This window comes from Hydra vulgaris, chromosome 11, assembly GCF_038396675.1.
Source record: "Hydra vulgaris chromosome 11, alternate assembly HydraT2T_AEP".
Lineage (NCBI taxonomy): Eukaryota > Metazoa > Cnidaria > Hydrozoa > Anthoathecata > Hydridae > Hydra > Hydra vulgaris.
Window position 1 is genome coordinate 1,998,589 of NC_088930.1, and position 11,412 is coordinate 2,010,000.

An 11,412-nucleotide genomic window follows, 5' to 3' on the forward strand; every position below is an offset into this window, starting at 1 on the left:
ATATTTATAAATATATATATATATATATATATATATATATATATATATATATATATATATATATATATATATATATATATATATATATATATATATATATATATATATTTAAACAACTTTAAAATGTATTCTACAAAATAGAGTGCTCAATGTTCTTAAAAGAACAGAGCAATTATAAATTAGTAGATTTTATTACTGTTCTAACAAATTTTAATCTAATCTTATCTTGTTAGTAACTTACGGAATATATATCTGTATATATAGATATATGTGTGTGTATATTTAGTTTTACTTACTAACCAATTTTTAAATATAACATCTTGTATTACTATACGTTTTGAAATTTGTGTATTGTATGTTTTGTATATTATTACATCATTGATTATGTTTGAGGTGCGTTTTTTGGAGCCTGATGATAAAACTAAGTTTTTCTTCTTGTAGCTCCAGTCATATAAATACTTGTTTTTATAAATTACTATTGTAAATTATTTTACTTTGGCAAGTTTATACACTCACACCGGTCTGTTCATGATTAATAAGTGATGTAATATTCAGGTCTGTTCACGAACAATAGAAAAGTTGAAAAGTTTCTGATCCATTCTTTCAGTATTTAACGACTTCTTTCAAATAGACCGCAGAATAAATTCCACATAGGTTTCATAAGCGAGCGTGATTTGGTTTAACTTTAATCAAGAGATAACGTTTTTTATACAACGTCAAATTTGTACAAGGTGGAACTTAAAAATTTTGTAGAAGTATGCAATATTGCATGTATGCAATATTACAAGTTTTTTTATATTTCTTTGTATCTTCTATCTATGTTTATTTGCATCTTCTTTATACTTTTTTGTTAGACTTTTTAGATTTGTATCTTCAAACTTTTCGACTATTGAGTACTTTTTGTTAAGGTTACTATTTTGTGCATTTTGATAGCGTTACAGATATGTTTTTAGTGACACCCATTAGCAATTTTGAATGGACTTTTATTATTACGAAATACTATTAATACAAAAGAGGCATTTAAGGTCTTAAATAATTTTAAAATAGTATAGGGTAAAGGAAGGTATGTTCGTGATAAATTAACTAGATGTGTAATTACAAAGTCAATTTCAGTAATTTTACTTAATTACTTTAATTGTTTGATGTACATTAGAGTAAAGTTACTAGAATCTATGCAGTTTTGGGATTTTAAGTCCTTTGATAAGTTTTTATAAAAGCTCAAAAGTCATTGAGAAAAGTTAGGTAATTTTGTGATATGATATTTAATTTCGTGATAGTGGTTAGGTAATTTCGTGAATACACAATAATATTTAAATTTTTCTTTATTAATTAAGTATAACATCTGGTATAATATAACAAAAAATATCAACACTTGTTTTGAATTCATAACTATTCAATCAGACTTTAAGTTCATAAAATATAAATATAGTCAGGCTTATAAGTTAACAAAATTATAATAATACTTTCATTACTTTATATTTATATATAAAAAAAATATACTTTTAACATAGGTAGCTTCGAAAATAAAATAACAGACCTACAAAAAACTCTTAATATAATAACTATAATATTAACCATACTTATATCTGATTAACTTATTTTTCTAAATCACATTCTTGTTGACAACATGTATCACACATAAATACTTCACCAATGTCCTCATATGTTTGACAACTCTCATGATAAGGTACTAAACAATAGGAACACTGCACCCATTTTTTTCCTTTTTTTTTTTTTACATCACTGTTGTAACTTTTTTTACAAACACCGCACTCCCAATCATCATCTTTTGAAGCATTTTTATTTTTTTTACTTTTTTTAGAACATACAGGAATAGAATCCTTTGAAGTTAATGGAATAGGTTGATCAGGAGGAGTCAGACACTTTGCATTTCGTGATAGTAGGTAATTTCGTGATAGGCTTTACTGCAAAAATATTTGCAGATTCGTATAGAGAAAGATATTATTATCATTTAACTATATAGTTATATCGTGCTTAAAACAATTTTTTATGTCATTATATTTAATAAAAGAAACATGATTAAAAATGTAAATTCATTTGAGGTGAAAACGTTAAGAAAATGTGTAACTGCGATAAGGAATCATAAGTTATAGGAAGTTAATAAAAAAACAAAAGTTTTACCATTAAATCAAGCATCTTTTCTAGTTTAATATTTAATAAAAATAATTTACTTACCTTAAAACACAAGTCTGGAAATAAAAATGTTGGACAAGTACTCCAAACAAATGTGCTGAACGCACGTTAAATAATGCTAAAGAATGTACAAACTGATAGTAAACAATTGACGTATCACACGCACCCAACGACTATTTGTGAATCGACAGTAGTACCCCGGGGTACCATTTGACGCAATTTCGATGTTTTTGACTAATAGGTATGTTCGCTACAAATGCCGAGCGAAATATCACGAAATTACATATATCACGAACATACCTTCCTTTACCCTAAAACTTAAATAATTTTATAGTTATATAAAACCTAAACAGTTCTATAATTATATAAAACCATAATTTTTTTAGATTGATTTGATTAATTTCAAAATTTTTTCTAAAATGATTAATGAAAATTAAAATGTATTTTTTTTTTGTTGGCATGATATTGTAAGCGGTGCACTCGAATTATCTTAAAGTAAAAAAGGCGAGAAAAAATTTGTTTGAAAATAAAAATTACAAGTCTTTTTTTTATATATTTTGCAACGAAGTGAAACCGAGTCTTGGTATTTGTTTTGTGTTTTTGGAATTTAAAGATAATCACTTTTTTTTTTATCTACAACAGTGACCTGGTAACGAAAACTAACGTGTTTTTTTATTAGTAATGACAAAATATTTTACCACCTGTTTCAGCTTTATTTGCAATAACAACAACTCTGTTATTGCAAAAAACAACAGAATTGTTGTTTGCGATGACAAATTTTACTAGATTGTACAGAATTTTCACTAGATTATAAAAAAGCTTTCTTTAGTTGTAGTAGGAGTTTATCTGACAAAGTTTTATACTGCTTGATAAAATATACTTAAAAAACCATAAATTACAATAAACTACTAAAACTAAAAAACCTATATTTGTATATTTTATGCAAATATAGGTTAGTTATAGAATTTTATTCAATGCATCATACATACAAACGTATGTATGATGCATTGCTGCATATAAAAACTGGAGTGAGCATAGTTTTTAGTGATTGACTGAAATAGAAAGTACGTCGAAACCGAAATAAAAATTTTGGGAATACTATTTTAATACCAAAACCCAAGCCAATATTTCAGCAAATACTTTCCCTAAACTAATACTGAAAGTTTGGCAGAAACAAGACTGGTTTTAGCAATGATAGGATTGTGAGCTTTCAGACGAGATGAATGGCCATTAATTCACGACTTTTCCGTTGTAAACTCCATAACAACTGAAGTTTTTTCTTTATTATGCATAATTTTTTTTCTTGAGTAACCATTGACACCAGCAACTAAAATTAGAATTACGCAGGTCCCCAGAAGACTGGTTTGTATGGGAGCTGAAACTCCGTATTTGAAAAACTTCAGGGTTTATAAATTGCCACTAGTCTAGCAGTGCTAGCTAAATGGTTTGATAACGCTTTACGTCCGACAAGTGCAGATTGCTTTTAGATTTCCGGATGCAAAAGGTGAAAAAGAACAAGTGACTCCACCTTAAACCCTTTTTCAATTGTTACTGTTTCGATCTAAAGCTTTACCTGTTCTCTAACAGTCCGAAACCAACCGAAAAGCAGTTAGAAGCCAAAAATAGAGCAGGTACTTTACTTGATTTTAGCCATTAGGCTGAGACGCGTTTATTATCCATTTTACTTATCTATAATGCATTTTTGGTATTGTGGCTTATCCTCCTCCGGCTAATTTCCATTTGGAAACCATATACCAAGGCCCATGAAGGCAAGTTCAGCTCGCTAAAGAGCATCTATACTCACTTCGACGGACAAATAAAACACTCTTATCTACAAAAAAGTAGATAAGAGTGAAAGTTAGAAGTATTCGAGTTAGAAAGATAGCATAGAGAAAGCGGAGAGACATTGCACTAAATGGTATAATGTGCAATATTAAGTATTATATAGCATATTAAAGGCTTTTTTTAGTACTTCTATCCATAATACGTATTTATTTAATATTTACAAATAACTGCACCATCTTGCAAGTTCCAATTATTAAACAGTGTTACAAGGTTTATTAAAAACTATTAAACAAGGTTACTTTTGGTTTTATTTCCATTAATTTAGTTCACGTTGAGCTTGCAAAAAAAAAGGCATTGAACTGCAAATATAAAATAGTTTTTCTAACCGATGACTTTGTGCGGGACAGGAATTTATTTACTCTTTAATGCTAACGCAATATATAACTGACCTTATTGCAAACTAAATTTATTGCAAACCAATCTAGTTGCACTAACTAAACCTTTTGTGAACTCTCTTTAACAAATTTTAAAAGCATGTTTTTGTGCAATCCAAAAGAGGATTTTTTTTATATTATTTTTTTGATTAATAGTTTTGAAGTGCATTTAAAGTTTGCTAGTGAGACAAAAACTTTTGTTTATAAAACAAAAAGGCTTTTGTTGAAGAAAAAATCTCATAGCAGTTATTATTTATTCTTGCATGTTATACGCATCAGTTTTCTTATTCTCCTTTTATTATAATTGTTGTTGATATTATATTTTTATTGTGAATTAAAATTTAAATCAATAAAGTTAGATTGAGTTTTTTTAAATAAATAGAATTCATAAAAATTAGCCCTCAATTATAAAACAAATGCTTTTTTCTTACGCCGCAGTAAGAATTTTTTTTTTGACTTTATTCACATTTACATGCATGCTCTTGTTCAGTGCTTGACATGCTTCTTTTTTGATTTCTTTGATTTCTTGCTTTTGAGATGTTTCTTCTTGTTGATGGATTTCTTGCATCCAAAATCGCAAGGCATTGGCATTGGAGCTGGACAAGCAGGAGGTGGTGGAGGTGGTGGGCAAGGTGCTGGTGGAGGTGGACATGGTGGTGGTGGAGGTGGAAGTGGGCATGGTGGAGGTGGGGGAGGTGGAGGTGGTGGAGGAGGTAAGCACATTGGTGGTGGTGGAGGTGGAGGTGGGCATGGTGCTGGTGGCGGAGGACATGGTGGTGGAGGTGGGCAAAAAACTACTGGTGGTGGTGGAGGTGGTGGTGGTGGTGGTGGTGGAGGAGGTGGTGGCGGAGGTGGAGGTGGTGGCGGAGGTGGTGGAGGAGGAGCGCACATTGGAGGTGGTGGTGGACACACTGGTGGTGGTGGAGGAGGAGGTGGACATGGTGCAGGTGGTGGTGGGCATGGTGGTGGTGGGCCGCATCCAGGTGGTGGTGGTGGACATGCGGGTTGTGGTGGTGGTGGTGGTTTAGATCCATCAGTAACTGGTGGCAATACTCCTGCATGAATTATAAGAAAAAAGAAGCTTGATATTGAATGGTATTGATGTAAATTGTTAAACAAAATTAAACATTCGAATAATAAAGTCACAAAAAAAAAAATTCTCACAAATACGCTAAAATGTTATAAGGTGAAATGTTTTCTAAAATGTTTTTTTTTTTTATGTTTGTGACTAATTTTAACTGCTCAAAAATAATTTGAACCAAAAATTTAATTCAAACAAAAATTAAAAATACAGTTTTCACTTTTTTTCATCCAAACATGACTAAATTAATCTTAATAAATTTTTTATTAGCTTTTTTTTGTTTATAAAATTTGTTTAAAAATAATGCAAGTTTTAATGAGTTGGAGATATTAGAATAAAAATAATTCAGTTTACATTGTTTTACAATATTTGAAGGTAGAGGTTGGGAGTTGGGATTTGAAAAGGTTTATGAAAATTAAGGTAATAAGCTGAAATTATTTCTTATGCAGGCTTTGTTAAAATCTTGTTTTTAGCAGATGGACTTGATGTTGTTGATTTTTTTTTGTAACTTCGTTTTTTTTTGAAGCACAAGGTGCCAATGTGCATGGCAGTTGATTGGCCATAGGATAAGCTAAAGGTGCTGGAGCTGCCGGTTGTACTGGAGGCTTATTTTCTGGTACCATCATCAAAGAATAAGACGGTACAGGTGCTTGCACTGAATTAAAACAACACCAGTCATAGCATGCAGGAGCGCATTCTTGAGGGCAGTTTCCTTCACAGAAACGAGGTGCTGGATTTGGGATAGTTTCAGATGGTGGGCCAGGTCTCATGTGACCACCAAACAGTACTGGTACGTGGGACGCCACAACTTTCTGGGGTGGCTCTAAGATGAAAGGAGCAGAAAAACTGCATTCTAGTTTTTTAAGTGAAAGGAAAAGATAGCCTTTTGGATTTTTTTAAGTTTAAAAAATGCCATGGCGTTATGGCGCATAGCGTATAACATTTTTGTTATATATAAAAAATTAAGGATGTAGAATGCTTTGCAGTCAGAATTCTGACTATCTGCTCCCTTCTGTATATATATATATAAACAAAAAAAAAAGGCGTTATAATTAAAAATAATTGGATAACGTTATAAACATTTCACTTTTGAATACTATAATGTTTAAAGACTGTTATTTAATATTTTATAAAATTCAAAAGTGACATGTTTCTGAAAATAAATTCCAGAACTTTTTTTTTAAAAAAATGTATATGCATAAAATTTATAAGATCGTAAAAAAAAACTGCATTTAAAATTATTTCGTGTCTAAAATGTATACTCCTTTATTTGTGTAACTATCTAGCAGTTTCAGTGTTTGACTTTCTTTCCTTTTTTAGCGTTCTTTTCGTTAGTCCTTTTTTTACAACACTTCTTTGAACAACCTTTGGTGCAGAACTTCTTGCAAGCATCGCAGGAGGGCATCATTGGTGGGGGTTGACTGCAACCCATACAACCTTGCTGCATCATTGGTAACTGAGGTGGAGATTGACCGCATCCACTGCCACAACCTTGTTGCATTGGCATTTGCATTTGCATCATGGGTGGGGGTTGGGCACATCCCATACAACCTTGCTGCATTGGCATCATGGGTGGGGGCTGAGCACAGCCCATACAACCTTGCTGCATTGGCATCATAGGTGGTGGTTGCGCACATCCCATACAACCTTGTTGAACTGGCATCATAGGTGGGGGCTGCATTGGCATCTGCATTGCCATATTGCAACTAGGAGCACAACCCATATCCATAGGTGGTGGAGGAGGGGGAGGTAAAGCACACGGTGTTTCACAAGGAGGAGGTGGTGGAGGAGGAGGAGGAGGAGGAGGCAGTATACCTAAAACGTTTAGTAAGAAACTCTATGTATGGTATTTACAGACTTCATTAATAAATTAAATTTTTAATTTTTTTATGCAATTTTTTTCTTTTTTTGTTGTTTTGATTTTTTTGATATGCAACAATGTTTTGGACATTTTGGTGAGCATACACGTTTGCACAAAGAAGAGCATGCAGGTTGTTGGTTTAAACATTGAACGCCTGAAAGACAAGGGGCTTGTGGAAGAGACACTTGTTGAGTGCAGGGGAAACCGCAAGGTTGCTGAATTGGAGTTTGTTGCCCGCAAGAGGGTCCACATGGTTGCTGCATAGGAATTTGAACACAAGGAGAAGCACAAGGATTTTGTTGTATAGCTTGCTGCGGAGCTTGCTGTACACATGAAAATCCACATGGTTGTTGGGGGCTAAAAACGGGCATTTGTTGACCGCATGGATATGTACAAGGAAACTGAGCGCTATTTGGTTGTGAATATTGCTGTGGGTATTGTGCGCATGGATAACTGCATGGTATCTGAGCAGGTTGAGGTTGAACACAAGGAGGGGTTGAGCAACTAATAGTTAACTCAATTGGCTTTGATTTTGTTATAGGTCCTGGAAGATGTTCTGGCAAACAAGCTCCAGGTGGGAGACACTGTAATGGTGGAGGTGGCATAGAGCAACCTTGTGGAACCACACATCCTGCTGGTAACGGAGGAGCCTGGGCAGGTACGCAGCGCTGTAAACCAACGCCGCAATTAGTTGGGGCTGGAGGAATCTGACATGATGGTGGAACTTGACATGTTGTTGTTTGCATTGGATTAACACAGGGAGGTTGAGAGCATGTAACTTGTGAATTTGTTTGATAAGGTAAACAAGGTGGTTGAGAACATATTGGTTGGGTATAAGTTTGCATTGGTAGCATTGGCATTGGAGCAGGTGGTTGCATGGAAGAGGAGCAGCAAGAGGGATTATATGTAGGTGCGCAAGAAGGATTACATTGTGATTGTTGATTTGGTACCTGCATAGGAGGGTAGGATTGCATAGAAGAGCAACAGGAAGGATTATAGGTAGGTGCGCAAGATAGACTGCATTGTGATTGTAAATTTGGTAACTGCATAGGAAGGGACGATTGCATTGAAGAGCAACAGGAGGAACTATAGGATGGTGCGCAAGAAGGACTGCACTGCATTTGTTGCTGGTTTGCAGCATATCTTGCCATATCTGGATGGCCATTGCAACAAAAATCATGACATGCAGGAGCACATTCTGGGTCACAGTCTCCTGGGCATAAGCGTGGAAGCGGTTTGGGTATTGAAACATCTAATGGGGGTGCGCCTATTACAAAACAAATAAAGACATTAGGTCTCAATTGATTAACGAAATTTCATGCTAAATTGGATTGTTAAGGTGTGATGTAATGAATGTGCATCTACTGAACTCTTAATACACAAAAAAAAAGTGTTTTAGATAAACTTACCACTTCCGGAAGTGTCATCATCATCAGCTGGTGGTGGTGGTGGTGGTGGTGGTGGTGGAGGGGCTGGAGCTTCTTGATCATCAGGTAAATCGTCAAGACTAGAAAAAATGTTTTTTATTTTTAACTTTAACCGTTATTTTTTAAGGTATATAGTTAATATTCCTTAACATAATAATTATCATAACTAAAATACATGTAACAAACAAAACTGTCACATGTTTAGCTATTACGTGTTTAGATAATAATACTTTATAACTTAAAACGAAGTCGATCAAAATTTATAACAGATTAAGTAAAGCATAGTAAAGCACTAAAGTAAAGCAAGTAAAGCACTTTACAACCAAAGTACTAAATAAAATAAAAATAACAGCTTACTTTGCATTAGGATCTGGTTGTGGTGCATCAGCTGTTGGTTCTGCAGCTTGCTCTTGGGTGTCATCAGCAGGAGCCTCTGGAGCTGGAGCAGCAGCGGCATCATCTGCCGCTACATCCGGATCAACAGCATCATCAGACTGTTGTTCATCGTTATTAGCAAATTGCTTTTTCTTTTCTGGGGGTGCTATTAGTAAAAAAGTAAAAATAAAAACAACCATGTTTTACAAATTTTTTTAGTTTTAAATTAACATTTGGCAAAGTTGTTAAAAATCTTACTTAGAGCTTTTTTCACATGTTTAGCTTGTTGTTTTTCGACGTGTTTCTTTTCTTTTTTTTTGTCTTTCTTAACTGGCTTGGCATCAAGAGAAACAACCAGAATACACGCTACTAGAGCAAGCGTCAGGATAATCCTCCCGTTCATCTAAATAAAATAATCCTCTTACATCTAAGGTTAAACTCATTCAATCAGATTACAATGATTAAAATAAAAAAAATTATCAAACTGTTTGCAATTTTAAACTAGGGTTTAATAGGGCTGTAAGTTGTTGCTCGGATTACAAAACTTAAAATCAAATATGAATAAAATAATAATTTTATAATTTAAACTTTCATATAAACATATTTTTTAATAATATTTATATTTTCATTTAAATAACATGTACAACTTATTTTTATTATAACTTTTAAATTTTTAAAAGTATCTCATTATAAATTATCACCACCTACCTTGGCAAGTTTTCAAGCCCAGAATTATTTTCTAAACTGATCAAGCTGTATACTAAACCAGTTGCGTTATTATGAAATCATTGAGTTGCCCATTTTCTCATATAATTCATAAAGGGGGTAGAAATTTTGTTATATGTAAAACGTTTAATCAATATTTCAATTACTTTAAAATATGTTATATCATAAAAACAAAAATATTTGTTAAGCCTAATTTTCTGATTGCTTTTTGAACAACACTTTAATTTTCGTTAACAATAATATTTGTATATATGTATGTATATATTTGCGTTTATATATGTCATTTTAGAAGAATATTTAGCACGGTATATATAAAAAATAGTATAACATTTACGTTAACTTGAAAATTTGTTTGACCCCCTGAATTGTTTAAAATAAACACGGTCCAATGAATTTAATTTATCCAACCGTGCAGTTTTTATTCAGAAATTTAAATATGTCAAAAATGAGCTTTGCAGAAAACAAATTTAATACTCCTTAGGGGAGGGGGGCTATAACTTTATATAGTCATCTAAGAAATATGTTGTTATTCATATAAAGTTATTATAATAAATATATTCAGAAAAATTGTGTCTGCATATTTTTTTTAATTATAGACGTTTAAAATTTTTTTTATTAATAAAAATTTCAGATTTTTAACAAAAATTATCGTCGCTTATCGTAGCGCATCGTATTGAGTATTTAATGAAATATTTTAGCTATGATTTTTATGTATATAGATTAAACGTAGACCTTATAACTAAAAAAGTAGACCTAATAACTAAAAAAGACAAATATATACTAGATAAAAAGAGAATACTTAGAATAAAAATAAAAATAATACAAGACAAAAATATTTTACCAGGTAAAAATACAATAAAAAAATAAAAATTACTAATCTTTAAACGAAATGACTTAATTTAATAAAAGGCTCAGATTCTTCCCCTTCACCCGCCAACATTAGATTCTTCCCCTCCGCTAACACCGCCATTATCTTTAAATAAATGTATAAAATTCCGGAAGTTTTATCTTCTGATTGTCATCAAAAATAATAAAGGAATACCCAGCCTTTGTATACCCGGTCACTGCCTTGGTAGGTACTAAAAACACCCATAATATGCAGAATCTTGATTGATTTTTCTTGTCAAAGTATATTTACTTCACTGAGCTTATTGCTAATCAAGCCAGTCAATGAATGTACACTCCGCTGAGCCTACGGGTATCAGTTAATAATACAGCCATAGCTGCATCAATCAAAAAATTGTTAATAAGAAGTAATAAAATTATTAATTATAAACAGAATTAGGTAGGGCAAAGTTGTCGAAAATGAAGCACCTCAGAGAAGAAACATTTTTTTACTAAAGATGGCTTTACTATGAAATTGTTTGATTAATAAAAACAGACGATTTTTTTTACTGATTCTCTCTTGATATAAAAAGTTCCATTAAAATGTTTTGCTGAGTATTTGTGATTAATAAAGGGAATCGGACTACTCAATTACTTGTCGGGGTCCTCGTCTGTGGAGCTCGATTCTGAATAATGACGTAAAATCTATAACCACAATTAAAGCATTTAAAAAAACTGTAAAAC

General features: G+C 32.4%; 1 protein-coding gene across 3 annotated transcripts; it reads right to left on the bottom strand.

Annotated features, from left to right (window-relative positions):
* Nucleotides 1–4,723: 4,723 nt before the first annotated feature.
* On the bottom strand, nucleotides 4,724–10,154 carry LOC100197391 (uncharacterized). Of its 3 annotated transcripts, none has more exons than XM_065809782.1 (5): nucleotides 9,826–10,072; nucleotides 9,376–9,520; nucleotides 9,100–9,283; nucleotides 8,725–8,822; nucleotides 4,724–8,582 (listed from the first exon to the last, which is right to left on the bottom strand). In XM_065809782.1, exons 2-5 carry the CDS (start codon nucleotides 9,518–9,520, stop codon nucleotides 7,342–7,344), a joined length of 1,668 nt encoding a protein of 555 aa, XP_065665854.1. In that variant the 5' UTR covers nucleotides 9,826–10,072; the 3' UTR covers nucleotides 4,724–7,341. The 3 variants fall into 3 exon arrangements, with proteins under 3 accessions (XP_065665854.1, XP_065665855.1, XP_065665856.1); XM_065809783.1 differs by having other exon boundaries at nucleotides 4,724–5,428; nucleotides 9,826–10,019; XM_065809784.1 differs by having other exon boundaries at nucleotides 6,501–7,269; nucleotides 9,826–10,154.
* Nucleotides 10,155–11,412: the final 1,258 nt, after the last annotated feature.

What these genes read in the sequence shown, in the direction of transcription:
- LOC100197391 (XM_065809782.1), bottom strand. Translation starts at nt 9,520, where the DNA reads ATGAACGGGAGGATTATCCTGACGCTTGCTCTAGTAGCGTGTATTCTG. An exon ending in CAACCAGATCCTAATGCAAA is followed by an intron (nt 8,823 to 9,099) that starts GTAAGCTGTTAT and finishes CATTTTTTCTAG; the next exon opens with TCTTGACGATTTACCTGATG. An exon ending in TGATGACACTTCCGGAAGTG is followed by an intron (nt 8,583 to 8,724) that starts GTAAGTTTATCT and finishes GTTTTGTAATAG; the next exon opens with GCGCACCCCCATTAGATGTT.